The sequence below is a fragment of the Trichosporon asahii genome (assembly GCF_000293215.1).
Source record: "Trichosporon asahii var. asahii CBS 2479 unplaced genomic scaffold scaffold00070, whole genome shotgun sequence".
Classification (NCBI taxonomy): domain Eukaryota; kingdom Fungi; phylum Basidiomycota; class Tremellomycetes; order Trichosporonales; family Trichosporonaceae; genus Trichosporon; species Trichosporon asahii.
The window spans coordinates 531,477-543,160 of record NW_014040855.1 but is presented as its reverse complement, the minus strand read 5'-3'; the positions used below and the strand labels follow the sequence as shown (position 1 = coordinate 543,160).

Here is an 11,684-nt window from a genome sequence, read left to right as displayed (position 1 = left end):
CTTTACGTAAGCTACCTACAGCTCGCAGCAGCATGGTGATTAGCGACCGAGGAAGACATGATCATCAGCACGCTCGAGCAGCAGTGGAAGCAAGCATTTGTGAACGGTGAATGCATGATGCTCTAATTAGATGTACACGATGATATGAGATAGGCGACGAAACAAGCTACTCCTCACTTAAGCATCATCAGCGGCGGGGAGCTCATCATCGACGCTCCAGCGGCGCATGCTGACGACCTGTACATTGACGCCGCGGTCGTTGCCCCAGTCAACAATCACCTCCTCAACAGGCTTGTCCTGTCCGAGCATCATAGCCGGCTGCGAGAGAAGAGCCTCCTCCGGAGCGACACCCTCTCCCGGGTGGAAGGCCTTCGTAGGGAAGCCGACGACCTGGCGAGCGAGCGAGCGCGCAAGGGAGAGGAGCTCCTTGTCGAGCTTCTCGCCCTCGGGACCGGCCATGATAGCGGCGATGGGCTTGTCGGCGTCACCCTCAACGCGGAGTACCACAATTCCTCCGATCTTTCCAGTTTCACCCGAGCCGTGGGTGAAGGCGCCGGGGACGAGGCGGACGTCCGGCTTGGCGGGGAAGGGAGCCGCGAAGCTGACAGCGCGCTTGAGCTGCAGGTTCTCTCCGGTCTGGGCGAGCGAGGCAAGGAGAAGCTGCTGGACCGTCTGCGCTTCACCGCTCTTGCCGATGGGAGCGGGCTCCGTTCCGTCTTCGGGCATGGTGATCACAGGAGCGGAGAGGAGGGCCTCGGTGGGGAAGACCTCGATGGGGTCGGCGCCAACGGGCTTCGAAGGAAGGGGGTGGTCGGAGGGGACATCGAGGAAAGCGGCGGTCTCAGCGATTGACCGGGCGGCCTTGAGGAAGACGTCGTTACGGGCTACGAAGTCCGTCTCGCAGGCGAGCTGGACCATCGCGACGCGCTTGCCGCCAAGGAGCGAGACGGCGATCGTTCCTTCGTCGGTGCTGCGTCCGGCGACCTTGTCGGCCTTCTTCTGCGCAGACGCACCACCCGCCGAGTTCAGATAAGCGACGGCAGCCTGGAGGTCGAGGTTGGTCTTCTCAAGAGCCTCGCGGGCCTGTCCCATGGGGACGGGGATCTCCTTGCGGAGCTTGGCGATAAGAGCGACGGGGACCTTGGGTGCGTCGGCGGCGAGCCTGACAGAGGTGCTGAAGGCGCGGGCCTGCGCACGGGCACGAACGGCGGAGCGGAGGCCGAACATGGTTTTCGGAGCGGATGGTGGAAGCAGAAAGGGGGCAAAGACCAACTTTTGACCGAAGAGGAGGTTTAAAGGGGCTCACCGGCCGTGCCTGAATTGGGAGTGAGGGAGGGGCTTGAGCATGCCAATGAAGTTTCGTCAGAATTCCTCCCACCTTGGATTCTGCATCCACAACAACACCCGACACCCCTCCTCCACCCCGCCCCGTCCACTCGTCTTCACGCGTCTCCGTCGATTCTTTGGCCATGGCCGGCGGGAAGCGGAAGCGCACCTCCTCGCCCGGGCCCGCCGCGACTCCCGAGGCCGACTCCACAAGGGGTTCCAAAAAGTCAAAGTCATCTGACGCGCGCGACAAGGACGGCGACCGTAAAGTCAAGATTGTGTACGAGCTCGTTGGCACCAACAAGACGTACAGTCGAGATGCTGGTGAGTTGACCCGCAATGCGAGCCAAACTGACGACAGACTCCCGTTCGCTCGACAAGGTTGCTACCAAGGTCGCGAGCCGTCTCGGTGTGCCCTTCCTTGGTCTGCAGATGTTCCATGTTCGCCCTGGAGGCATTGAAGCTCCGTTGTGGGACAGTGAGTTCTACCACATATATGCATACTAACGCGCAGACTTTGACTTTGACGCTTTGAAGGCTCGCGCTGCTCGCAACAAGTCGAAGCGCGAGGTCATCCGTGTTTATGCGGCAGGCAGCAAGGCACCCTCATCTTCGAGCGCCCCCGTAACTGCGGCGTCAACTCCTGAGCTGCCCCGCAGAGCCACAAGTGTCCCGACCGCTCTTGCTACGCCTCGCAGTGCACTTCGCCTTCCCGGGAACAATACGCCGCGCTCAGAGAAGCGGGTCGTGCTAGCTCTGCCAGCGGACTCTCCGCCCGACTCTCCGTCGCCGGCTCCGACTGTTACCCCGGCCCCCGCGTCGCCTTCCGTTCATCCGAGCAAAACCAGAAGGAGGCGAGTTAGAGGCCGTGCTTCGCTTGAAAGCAACGAGAACGAGCAGCTTCAAACTGAAAACGCGACAGCGCCGGCAGCTTCGCGCTCAACCCTTTCAACTCCGCCAAACGCCACTAACGAAGCGCGCCGTTTGGAGATTGCGAGGCAGGAGATTGCGAAACGCGAGGCTGCATCGATTGCGAAGCGTGACGCCGCCACGTTGTTTAGGCCTGCCAACCCGAGTCCGTTATCTCAAGCCACCACCGCATACACATCCGACGAGGAACCGCCGGCCAAGAAAAAGAAAGAGTCTAAGGCTGCAGCCTCTCCTGCCAAGAAAGCTACGCCCACCAAGTCACCTGCGACTAAGAAGTCTGAAGCTGCAGCGAAGAAGAAGGCGGACAAGCCGACCCGTCGGCAGAGTCGCACGTCTGACCTGCCTCTTGTCTATGGCGACATTCCTCCTGTCGTTGGCAGTCTCCCCACCACTGCTGCGGAAACGACTCAGCCCGCCGAGAGTACGCCCACGGCAACTACGGCCTCTCCGATCACCGCGTCCGGGTCAACGCCGACTACGCCGAAGGGTTCTGGCGCCGCGCGACCGGCAACGCCATTGACGAAGACTCAGCTGGAGATACGGGCGCTCCGACAGCGCCAGGCCGAGGAAGCAGCTCGCAAGGCTGCGGCTTCTGAGTCTGCCGGGACTCCATCGGGGCAGGATGCCGCTGGCGCTGGCACCTCGGACCAGTCTTCGCGACCGACAGAGCCTGCGGTTGAGGCGCTAATCCCACCGAAGGGTCGACCCGGTCGGCCACGGAAGAGTGACTCTGTCGCTGCGCAGGGACAAGAAACGGCGACGTCAGACGTAAGCACCGCGCCGGCGCCTTCCACTGATGCGCCCACTGCGGAAGAGGTCACACCCAAAACCGCCGCCCAGCGCAGGAAGGAGGAAGCTCAGCAGCGCAAAAAGGAGAAGGAGGAGGCGCAGGCCAAGAAGAAGGCTGAGGCGGCAGCGAAGAGAGAGGCTCGTGAGAAGGCACGGGAGGAAGCAAGGGCCCAGAAGGAGGCAGAGAGACGGGAGAAGGCTGCTGCCAAGGCCTCCAAGGCTGCCGAAACTGTCAAGCCGGCGCGTTCCCAGAAGGCGAAGGCCGCTAGCCCTGTTCAGGACAGCGAACTGGAATCTGAAGAGGGCCAATCGACAACCGACACTGCAGAGAAGGTTGACGATGCGGAAGACGACAGTGGGAGCGACGCAGTTGCTGTCGAGGCCACGGAGGTCGAGGTCGAAGAAAGCAGACATTCGACCCCCTCTCAAGATGGCGCGGACGCCAGCGAGGCCCCAAACGCTCCGGGTCCGTCTGCGGTCGCTGAGGAGCAAGCTTCTGCGCAAAAGCCACCTTCCGGCAAGAAGAGGCAATCCAGCTCTGGGAAGGAGCTCTGCATTTATTGCGGCCAAGTCGGGCTTCACAAGCTCCTGAAGGACTGTCCCATTGCCAACGATAAAGCAGCTCTGCTCAATAGAATGGAGGAGCGTAAGGCCGACCTGGCGAAGTGGCGACGGGAGGCGAAGGAGACAGGAGGAAATCCAGCAGACTACTCTGAGGCCTCAGACCTCGTGCTGAAGCAGGTCCGATCGCGGTATCACAGCGCCGACCAAACCATTTCTGCCAAGGTGAACGGCGTCCACAAGCCTTTGGCTGAGTTGGGTCCCAGCAAATACCCGACCAGCGCTTCTGAGCCTATAACTCTTGCCGACGATGACGAGCCTGGAGAAGCATCCGCTGCCGAATCAGGAGCCCCTGCTGCGGAAGCTGTTGCTGAGGTGGCAGACATGACGGTCGAAAGCCCCGAGAGCAGTGGCTCTTCAGAGGCCGACGAAGCCATGGATGTTGATGTCGTCGAAGTGGCGGGAGACGAAGAGGCGAATGAGACGGCGAAGCAGGCCCCTGTCAAGAGCGTTGTCGGCAACGCGATGGCAAGGGCCAGTCCCCGAGCTCCGGTGACACCGCAACGTGAGGCGGGCGCCGAGTCTACTTCTTCAGGCTCCTCCCGCTCCAGTCCATCCGAAAGCGGGGAGGGTGGCACCCCCTTCTTGCCCCAGATGCTGCAGATGAAGGCCGCAAGGGCACGCCGACCCGGGTCCCGACTCAGTGTCTCGGACGCCGTGATCGAGACAGGAGACTCGGACTCTGATGATAGCGACAACTCGGGCTCGGACTCAGATTCTGACTCGGACAGTGCAACCACATCCGATTCCGACAGCAGTTCGTCAGCTGCTGGCTCTGATTACGATGGACAGGTCTTGGCGAGGCAAGTCATGAATGGGCCCCTCAACAAGCGACAGCGGCATCGCGTGAGCGTTTCCGCCCCTGGTATACACGAAACGCAAGCGCTGTCTGATGAAGACATTGCCTCGGCCGATGAGGAAGACGACATCATTCCTCGTCGTCTCACTCAGCGTCGCGACAGCGAGAGCTCAATCGGCGAGTTTGAGGAGGACAACAACTCCCCGGCTCCCTCTGACGTGGAGGAGAGCGACGAAGACGATGAGAGGCGGAGGACACTGCTCTCGGCTGTCGCTGACCGCTCGATGGCCATCGATGACGATCAGGAAGACGCCGTGGAGACCGACTCTGACGAGGAGCCTCCAGCAGCCGACATCGCCAATCGATCCTTCACCCGCTTAGCGGAGCGCGCTGGAACCTCCCCCGCCCTTGACGACCTGCCCGGGGACCAGGCATTGCGAGAGGTCATTCAGGAGGACGACGGCATGGAGTTTACGCAGAACTCCGCGAAGGAGTCGGCGGAGTTCAGCGCGACCCAGCCCATCGAGATGGAGTCTGTCGAGCCTGAGTCTGCCGAGCCTGAGCCGCAGCCTGCCTCATCGTCGCAAGCTAAGCGACGCCCTGGCCGGCCCGCGAAGGCCGCATCCCAACCCGAGCCGTCTTCCTCCAAGAGCAAGACGCCGGAGGAGACTGAATCACCTGAGCCCTCAGCGTCTCAGCCCTTGCGGAGAACAACGAGGGGCGCGGCCGCGAAGGCCAAGGAGCCGCCTGCATCGCAGCCTGCTCCTGGAGGCCGTGTCACGCGTTCATCTGCTCGTGTCGTCAGCTCGAGCCAGCCGGTCACCCGGCGGACGACCCGCAGTAGCTCGAAGGAGCCTGAGGCCGCTCCCGTGTCCTCGTCCAAGGCGCCAACTTCGCAGGATATCGCGGAGGAGGACTCTGACGCGGAACCGGAAGAGACCCCTCGGTCGAAGAAGAAGGTCGTCACGTACTCGCGGTCATCTCGCTCCAAGCAAAAGGCGCCCGAAGTCGACGGTAAAGATAGCGACGAGGAGGATAATGCCGCCAATGAGGAGGTGCTTGTGGAGCCGACGCCGGCGCAGCCCGTGCCCTCTTCGCTTCCGCCCTCATCTCTGCCTCAGTCGAACGGCGTCCCGTCCAGCCAGCCTGCGGCATCATCCCAGCCGGGCAGGACGCAGTCCTCACCGACGAAGCAAAATGGCGAAGGCAGTCCCCTGTTCCTGTCGCAGCCGACGCAGCTTCCTCAGACACAGGCATACAACCCGCACCCCGAGCCGCTCGTGCCCGAGACGCAGGCGCCCGACAGCGGTCCCGTGAGGCCGTCGAGCCCGGTGCCGCGGTCTTCGCCCTCTCCCTCTCCTTCCGAGCGCGGGTCTCCGCAGCCCAACGGCAGGGCGAACGGCAAGGCGGTCATGAACGGCGATGACAGCGAGGACGATGGCTCGGACCAGGATGTCGACTACGCACCCCCGATCAGCCTGTCTCTGTCCCGCCGCAGCACTGGCCCCCCGATGCCCGCGACGGCCTTCCCGACGCTCTCGTCGCTGCCCAAGGAGCTCCTGCGGCAGGGCAAGGACGCAACGGTGGGCTACATCTCGCGCATCACGAAGGGCTCAACGATCGGCGGTGGCCTGCCGAGCGCGACGCAGCAGCACGACGACAGCGACTCGTCGGACGACGATGTCGACAGCTCTGAGGACGAGATTCCCGAGGAGAGGCAGGAGCGCTACGCTGGCCGCAAGAAGCGCCGCAGCACGATTGGCCAGCAGATCGGATGGTAGTGTATTGAAGGTGCATGGTAGCGTAGATTACAATTCAAAGCAATGGTCTCTCAGTAGGACTCACACTGTATATGCATTTAGTTATCTGGTCGTGCCGGGGATGCGGTACTTGTCAGCTGCTTTGTTGCGTGACGGCCTTGTCCGAGGTGTCCGGCAGAACGCGAGAACTAACGCGTCGAGGTACGCCGAAGCGTCTGACCTCTTCGTCATACTTCTCGTTCTCACCGTCTCAAGCGTAACTCGCTTAGCATGAGAAGAAGATGTTGGCACACGACCATTCCCGATGGTACGGAGAACGCCGGTATGCTTCGGTGGGCGCGAGGTATTCCAACACGAACACCTGCTGGCAAACAACTCCACTGGCAATCATCTCGCTGGCAAACATGACAGCCATTCATGCCCTAGCCCAATGGCAAACCCGGGGCCCAGACCGTACATACCTCGCGCATCACTCATCGTCATGCCCAGTCTCACGCGCAGCAGTACAACGCGTCACGCTTCCCACGGCACAAATGCCAGCCTCGTTTCAGTTCCTTCAATCGAGTGACTGAATGGAGGAGGCGTCGAAGTCGAGAAGCCAGCGGCAGGTCAGATTCGGGTGCGGAATGTCGTTGTATTCCAATCTGACGTCTTTTGGCAGATTGTTGCCTGAATGTCAGGCGCGTCCAGCCGAGTGTGTGCCGATGCCGAGCGAAGTCAAAGTGGGCGGCTACATCCACATCTGGGCTGATTTCCAGTTCCGAGGATGATGGCAGCGTGCCTTACCCCTTCAGGCCCTCTGCCAAGCGAAGTCCCGCAGATGCCGCGGTCTTCAAGGAGCAGCAGATGTTAAGCTTATGCCAGGCGCCAACCTGCCCGCTCTCCGTTGTCTCCAGGAAGTCGGCGAAATCTCGGACCCAGCTTTCGGGTGAGAGAAGAGCAGAAGTGCAGGGAAATCGCCGCATCTCCTCCACGGCAACGGCACGATGGGTCCAGGCATATGGCGACCGAGAACGGACACAAATCTGTGCCCGTTTTGAACCTCCACCTCCTCCACTGGTAACCAGCCATCGTTGGTTCACGTTGTTTACATCGCTCGTGTCATTTACCTTCTTCACTCTCTCTACCACCGACAACGCATCTCAAGCGCATCACATCTGTTCCACAGCATTCCCCCGATTTTTCTCTGCCCAACCATGCCCGGAGATTACGTCGAACGGCCCCAGTTAACCTATTTCAAGCCAGGACCACCCTCCAGCGACCTGTCTGAGCAAGATGTCGTCGATCTTCAAGGTCTTCTCTATCTCGAGCTCACACCTATTATCTCATGGCTCGAGTCAGATGGTGAGGACCGTGACTACACCCTCCTGGGCGACTACATCCGCATTGCGGAGGACGTACTCGAAGGCTGGGGCCAGCTTTACGGCTCAATGCCTCGCAACAGGTTTACTCAAGTCTACATCATGTTGGAGAAGCTTTACAAAGAGCTTGCAGCCTGCCAGGACTTTCTAGTCGAGAAAGCCGCCGCTTCGATTGCCCCGGGACGTCTTCCCCCTGTCCCCGGTCTCCGTGGGGCACCTCGCTTGGATATCGATGTGGTCCAATTGACCTCTCTACTCTGCATTCGCGACATGACCTACGCCCAGATTGGCGGCCTGGCCGGTTGCTCAGGCAAAACCGTTCAACGCCGGGCAAAGGAGATGGGGGTCAATCGTCGGAAGTTCTCAGAGATCACTCAGGAAGAGCTGGATCGAGCGGTCATTGCCGCGTACCTTCGAGGATCTGGCGATCAAGGCTACCGAGCCATCCACACCTACCTTGAACTCGAGGGCATCAAGGTCACAAGGGATCAAGTTCAAGCCACCTGTCGCCGTCTCAACCCCGATGGGACCTGGGACCGCTGGATTCGCGCTCGCCTTCGACGAGTTTACCGTGTTCCATGGGTTAATTCTCTATGGCATATCGACGGCCACCACAAGTTGAATCCTTGGAAGATCGTCATCCACGGCGGCATTGATGGCTTCTCCCGACGTATTGTCTTTCTCCAGGCCTCGAACAACAACCTGGCTGTTACGGTGGAAGACTGCTTCATGCACGCCACGCGCTGCTACGGCTGGCCCTCGAGGGTACGCGTGGACTATGGCGGAGAAAACCTCGGCGTGAAGAAACGATTGGAAGAAGTTCGCGGCACCGTTGATTCCAAGGGTCCGCCAGAGGAAGGAGATGCTGTACTTCAACCGCAGCGGCGAACTCGGTATGGAAATGCACCAGTAACCGCCGTCCAAGCCCGTCATTGTACAATATACTACCAGGCCCCTCTCCCGACCAATCGATTAGCTATGTGTTGATCTATGTATGTTCTGTTTCTATGGAAGTTCTGTGACTCTTTAAGTCGTTTTCCATGCCACGAGGATGCATACTTACAACCGTATCGAACCTGGTAGTTGTGAAACCAGTGGAATTGGCTCCGTCCTTAAGTACCGCTAGGGCGGAGCTGGCACGATCTCGAGTCACTAGGGACCGCCCCGTCGGGCACGCCCCGACGGAGGACCGGCGGGGTCCCGAGGTACCTACCTGCGGGACCCGGCCGGGGATAATCGGTCGGGGTAGCGGGTGCTATCCGACCCAGTACCCCCTCGTCGGGACCCTCCCGACGGGGTGTGACAGACGGACATCGGGGGATGTCCGTCTCCGTCGCGGTGCGGTCCGTGACAGGGTCGTTGGCGAGGGACGTTTATTCAAGGTCCCTCTACCCGCAACCAGCGTATCGAGCGACTTTGGGTTGATTTGCAGAGGACCTGCACCTCGCGTTACCGAACGGTCTTCATCCACCTAGAGAATATCGGGCTGCTGTCTCCGGACAACGATCTCGACCTCTGGGCCCTCCATTATGTCTACCTGCCTGTTATCAATGAGGCCCTCAGGTGCTTTGCCCGCTACTGGGACATGCATCGTATCAGGACTGCTGGCAATCAGAGCCCTGCAAAGATGTGGGCCATGAACGAGGCCAAGGCAAGGAAGGTTGGCGTTGAGCCTGTCAGGTATCTCGAGGACCTCCATGGCGAGCAAGACAAAGACATCTCCAACCTACCGGATGATCAGACTCAGCAATTCTTTGAGGACTATGGCGTTGACGACTACGGGCGGCGACCTACAGCTCGTGTTAGGAGAAAGGATCCACACGTCGAGTTCCCCTCGCCTGACGAGGTTAATCCAATCAGCCACCGCGAACTCCTCAACGATCCGGTCTTTCTGCAGGCCTTGGCAGCATCAGTAGGACCATTGTGGCCTGTGGATGACACCTGCGCTGTTCCTCAGTACTTGACATGTCGAGAAATGGTGTACGCACGTCTAGGGTTACAACCACCTCGGCCCGAATGGTGGAATCACTAAGGTGAGCCTGGATCTCGAAGTTTTACAAGTTTATGCATGCCTTTTTCCTCTTTTCTAACAACCTCTGACCACTATGAGTGTATTGCACCTCTTGTTTCGCTCCTGCGTTGCCCAAACGATGCTGTTCTGCCGGTGGCAAACTAGGCCACCGACGAGGTGCAAGTGACAAAGGCCATCCTTTGCATGGCATCATCATTGACTGACATGGTGTTGGCGTTTCTGACCTATCTCGCCTAATACTGGTCCATTCATGCCCGTTCGACTTCGAGCGTACTCTGCTGTCCCTCACGGGGTTCCTCGTCGGTGTCGGAGCTCAATTCACAGGCTCAAACGCTCTCGGTGCCATCACGAGAGTTGAGCACACCGTGTCGCGCCCTCGTACCTCCTCTTCGCACGCCCCCTTCCCATGCTGCAGTATATAAGGCCATCCAGGCCCTTTGCGTTTCCCTATCACCCACTTCTTCACCTGCTCACCACAGCATGCCCGCGAGCCAGCTCAGAGCCTCCGTCTCTCGTTCTAAACGTCCCCGCGCCGCCGCACACAATGCCGGCGTCAAACAGATGAATAAGCTGCGTAGGGCCAAGTCGGGTCAGCGCTTCCAGAAGATCCATGGCCACACCACCCTTGAGGTGGTAAGTTCTCCAGCCTGGTCTCTTGAGCGTGACTGACAGCAGCTTTCTGTCTGGACCGGAGTGGGTCCCCGCGGTACCCCCTTCTCCGACGGCCAGGCGGCCCGCTACTGCGAGTTCGCGTTCGATTGCATCGTCGAGGGCGAACTTTGGCTCGAGTGCGAGAACAAGCAGGTCACCATCACCAACCCCGACACCGGGAAGCGTCAGAAGGTTTACCCCGTCTCGACCCTCGTTGCCCGTGGCTTCTCCGCTGCGGATCCCATCGATGTCGACGCCCAAGACGACACTGAGCAACAGGCCAAGGCCGAGGCCGCGCCTCAGGACGTCTGCCTTGCGGACGGTGACGGTGATGGTGACGTCACGCACAAGGAGGGCGGTGTCAACGCCTACGACAAGGACAAGGACCTGAAGAAGGACAAGGACCTGAAGAAGAGCAGCAATGACGACGGCAAGATGGTCGGTAACCCTCACGAGACTACGCACGATGCCAAGGACAAGTCGGAGCTGGAGACCGTCCCTGCTCTTGACGAGGGCAAGGCCACGGCGGTTGACCAGGGCAACGATGATGGGAAAGACGCGGAGAGTGAGGAGGATGACGAGTCTGTCTCCGACAGCGACAGCATGATCATCGAGGACGAGGAGGACTACGAGGTCCAGATCGTGAGCGAGGGCGCCTACCAGCCCGCTACGAAGCGCCGCCGTCTCGACGCCCTCGGCCGTGCTACCGACGTGATCTCTGTCCATCCAAACATGGACAAGATCACCGACACCCGCTGCCGCCGTTGCAAGCTCTACGGCCAACGCTGCTTCCACGGCACCGTCTTCGGCGATGACACCCGCGCCGCCTCGTGTGCCGGCTGCGTAAGCGTTATGGGTGAATGCCTCTTCGAGCATCTTTCACCCAAGCCAGCTAAGCACGGCAATGGCGTCCACCCCGCGCCTTATCCCCCCGAGCACACCTATGAAGGGTTCTTAGAGCCTTCCAACCGTATCCATTACGACAACTTCCTGAAGATGTTCACTGCCGCTGGTATCCATGACAACTCTTGGCGCGAGGATGCCCTCGACCTCTACGACCAGGTGAAGGAGAAGGCTGACTCATTCGTGGGCATGCTGTACTTCAACCGCAGCGGCGAACTCGGTATGGAAATGCACCAGTAACCGCCGTCCAAGCCCGTCATTGTACAATATACTACCAGGCCCCTCTCCCGACCAATCGATTAGCTATGTGTTGATCTATGTATGTTCTGTTTCTATGGAAGTTCTGTGACTCTTTAAGTCGTTTTCCATGCCACGAGGATGCATACTTACAACCGTATCGAACCTGGTAGTTGTGAAACCAGTGGAATCGCCACATAACATGTTACCATCTGTTCGGACTGCAACCAGTTGCCACGGGCAATGCAGCGTGTTCCTGTATTTATTAACGCGTG

The 11,684-nt window shown here is 59.8% G+C and overlaps 4 protein-coding genes across 4 annotated transcripts; 3 read left to right on the top strand and 1 right to left on the bottom strand.

Annotated features, from left to right (window-relative positions):
• Nucleotides 1–177: 177 nt before the first annotated feature.
• On the bottom strand, nucleotides 178–1,227 carry A1Q1_04035 (elongation factor ts (ef-ts); the record flags this gene model as incomplete). The annotated part of the gene is made up of 1 exon (XM_014322412.1): nucleotides 178–1,227. The coding sequence occupies one exon, from the start codon at nucleotides 1,225–1,227 to the stop codon at nucleotides 178–180; it is 1,050 nt and encodes a 349-aa protein (XP_014177887.1).
• A 242-nt stretch (nucleotides 1,228–1,469) lies between these two features.
• On the top strand, nucleotides 1,470–6,246 carry A1Q1_04034 (uncharacterized protein; the record flags this gene model as incomplete). Its single annotated transcript, XM_014322411.1, has 3 exons — nucleotides 1,470–1,650; nucleotides 1,688–1,767; nucleotides 1,864–6,246. The coding sequence occupies 3 exons, from the start codon at nucleotides 1,470–1,472 to the stop codon at nucleotides 6,244–6,246; spliced, it is 4,644 nt and encodes a 1,547-aa protein (XP_014177886.1).
• A 1,175-nt stretch (nucleotides 6,247–7,421) lies between these two features.
• Nucleotides 7,422–9,618, top strand: A1Q1_04033 (uncharacterized protein; the record flags this gene model as incomplete). Its single annotated transcript, XM_014322410.1, has 3 exons — nucleotides 7,422–8,479; nucleotides 8,704–8,929; nucleotides 8,989–9,618. The coding sequence occupies 3 exons, from the start codon at nucleotides 7,422–7,424 to the stop codon at nucleotides 9,616–9,618; spliced, it is 1,914 nt and encodes a 637-aa protein (XP_014177885.1).
• A 480-nt stretch (nucleotides 9,619–10,098) lies between these two features.
• A1Q1_04032 (uncharacterized protein) lies at nucleotides 10,099–11,412 on the top strand (the record flags this gene model as incomplete). Its single annotated transcript, XM_014322409.1, has 2 exons — nucleotides 10,099–10,251; nucleotides 10,291–11,412. The coding sequence occupies 2 exons, from the start codon at nucleotides 10,099–10,101 to the stop codon at nucleotides 11,410–11,412; spliced, it is 1,275 nt and encodes a 424-aa protein (XP_014177884.1).
• Nucleotides 11,413–11,684: the final 272 nt, after the last annotated feature.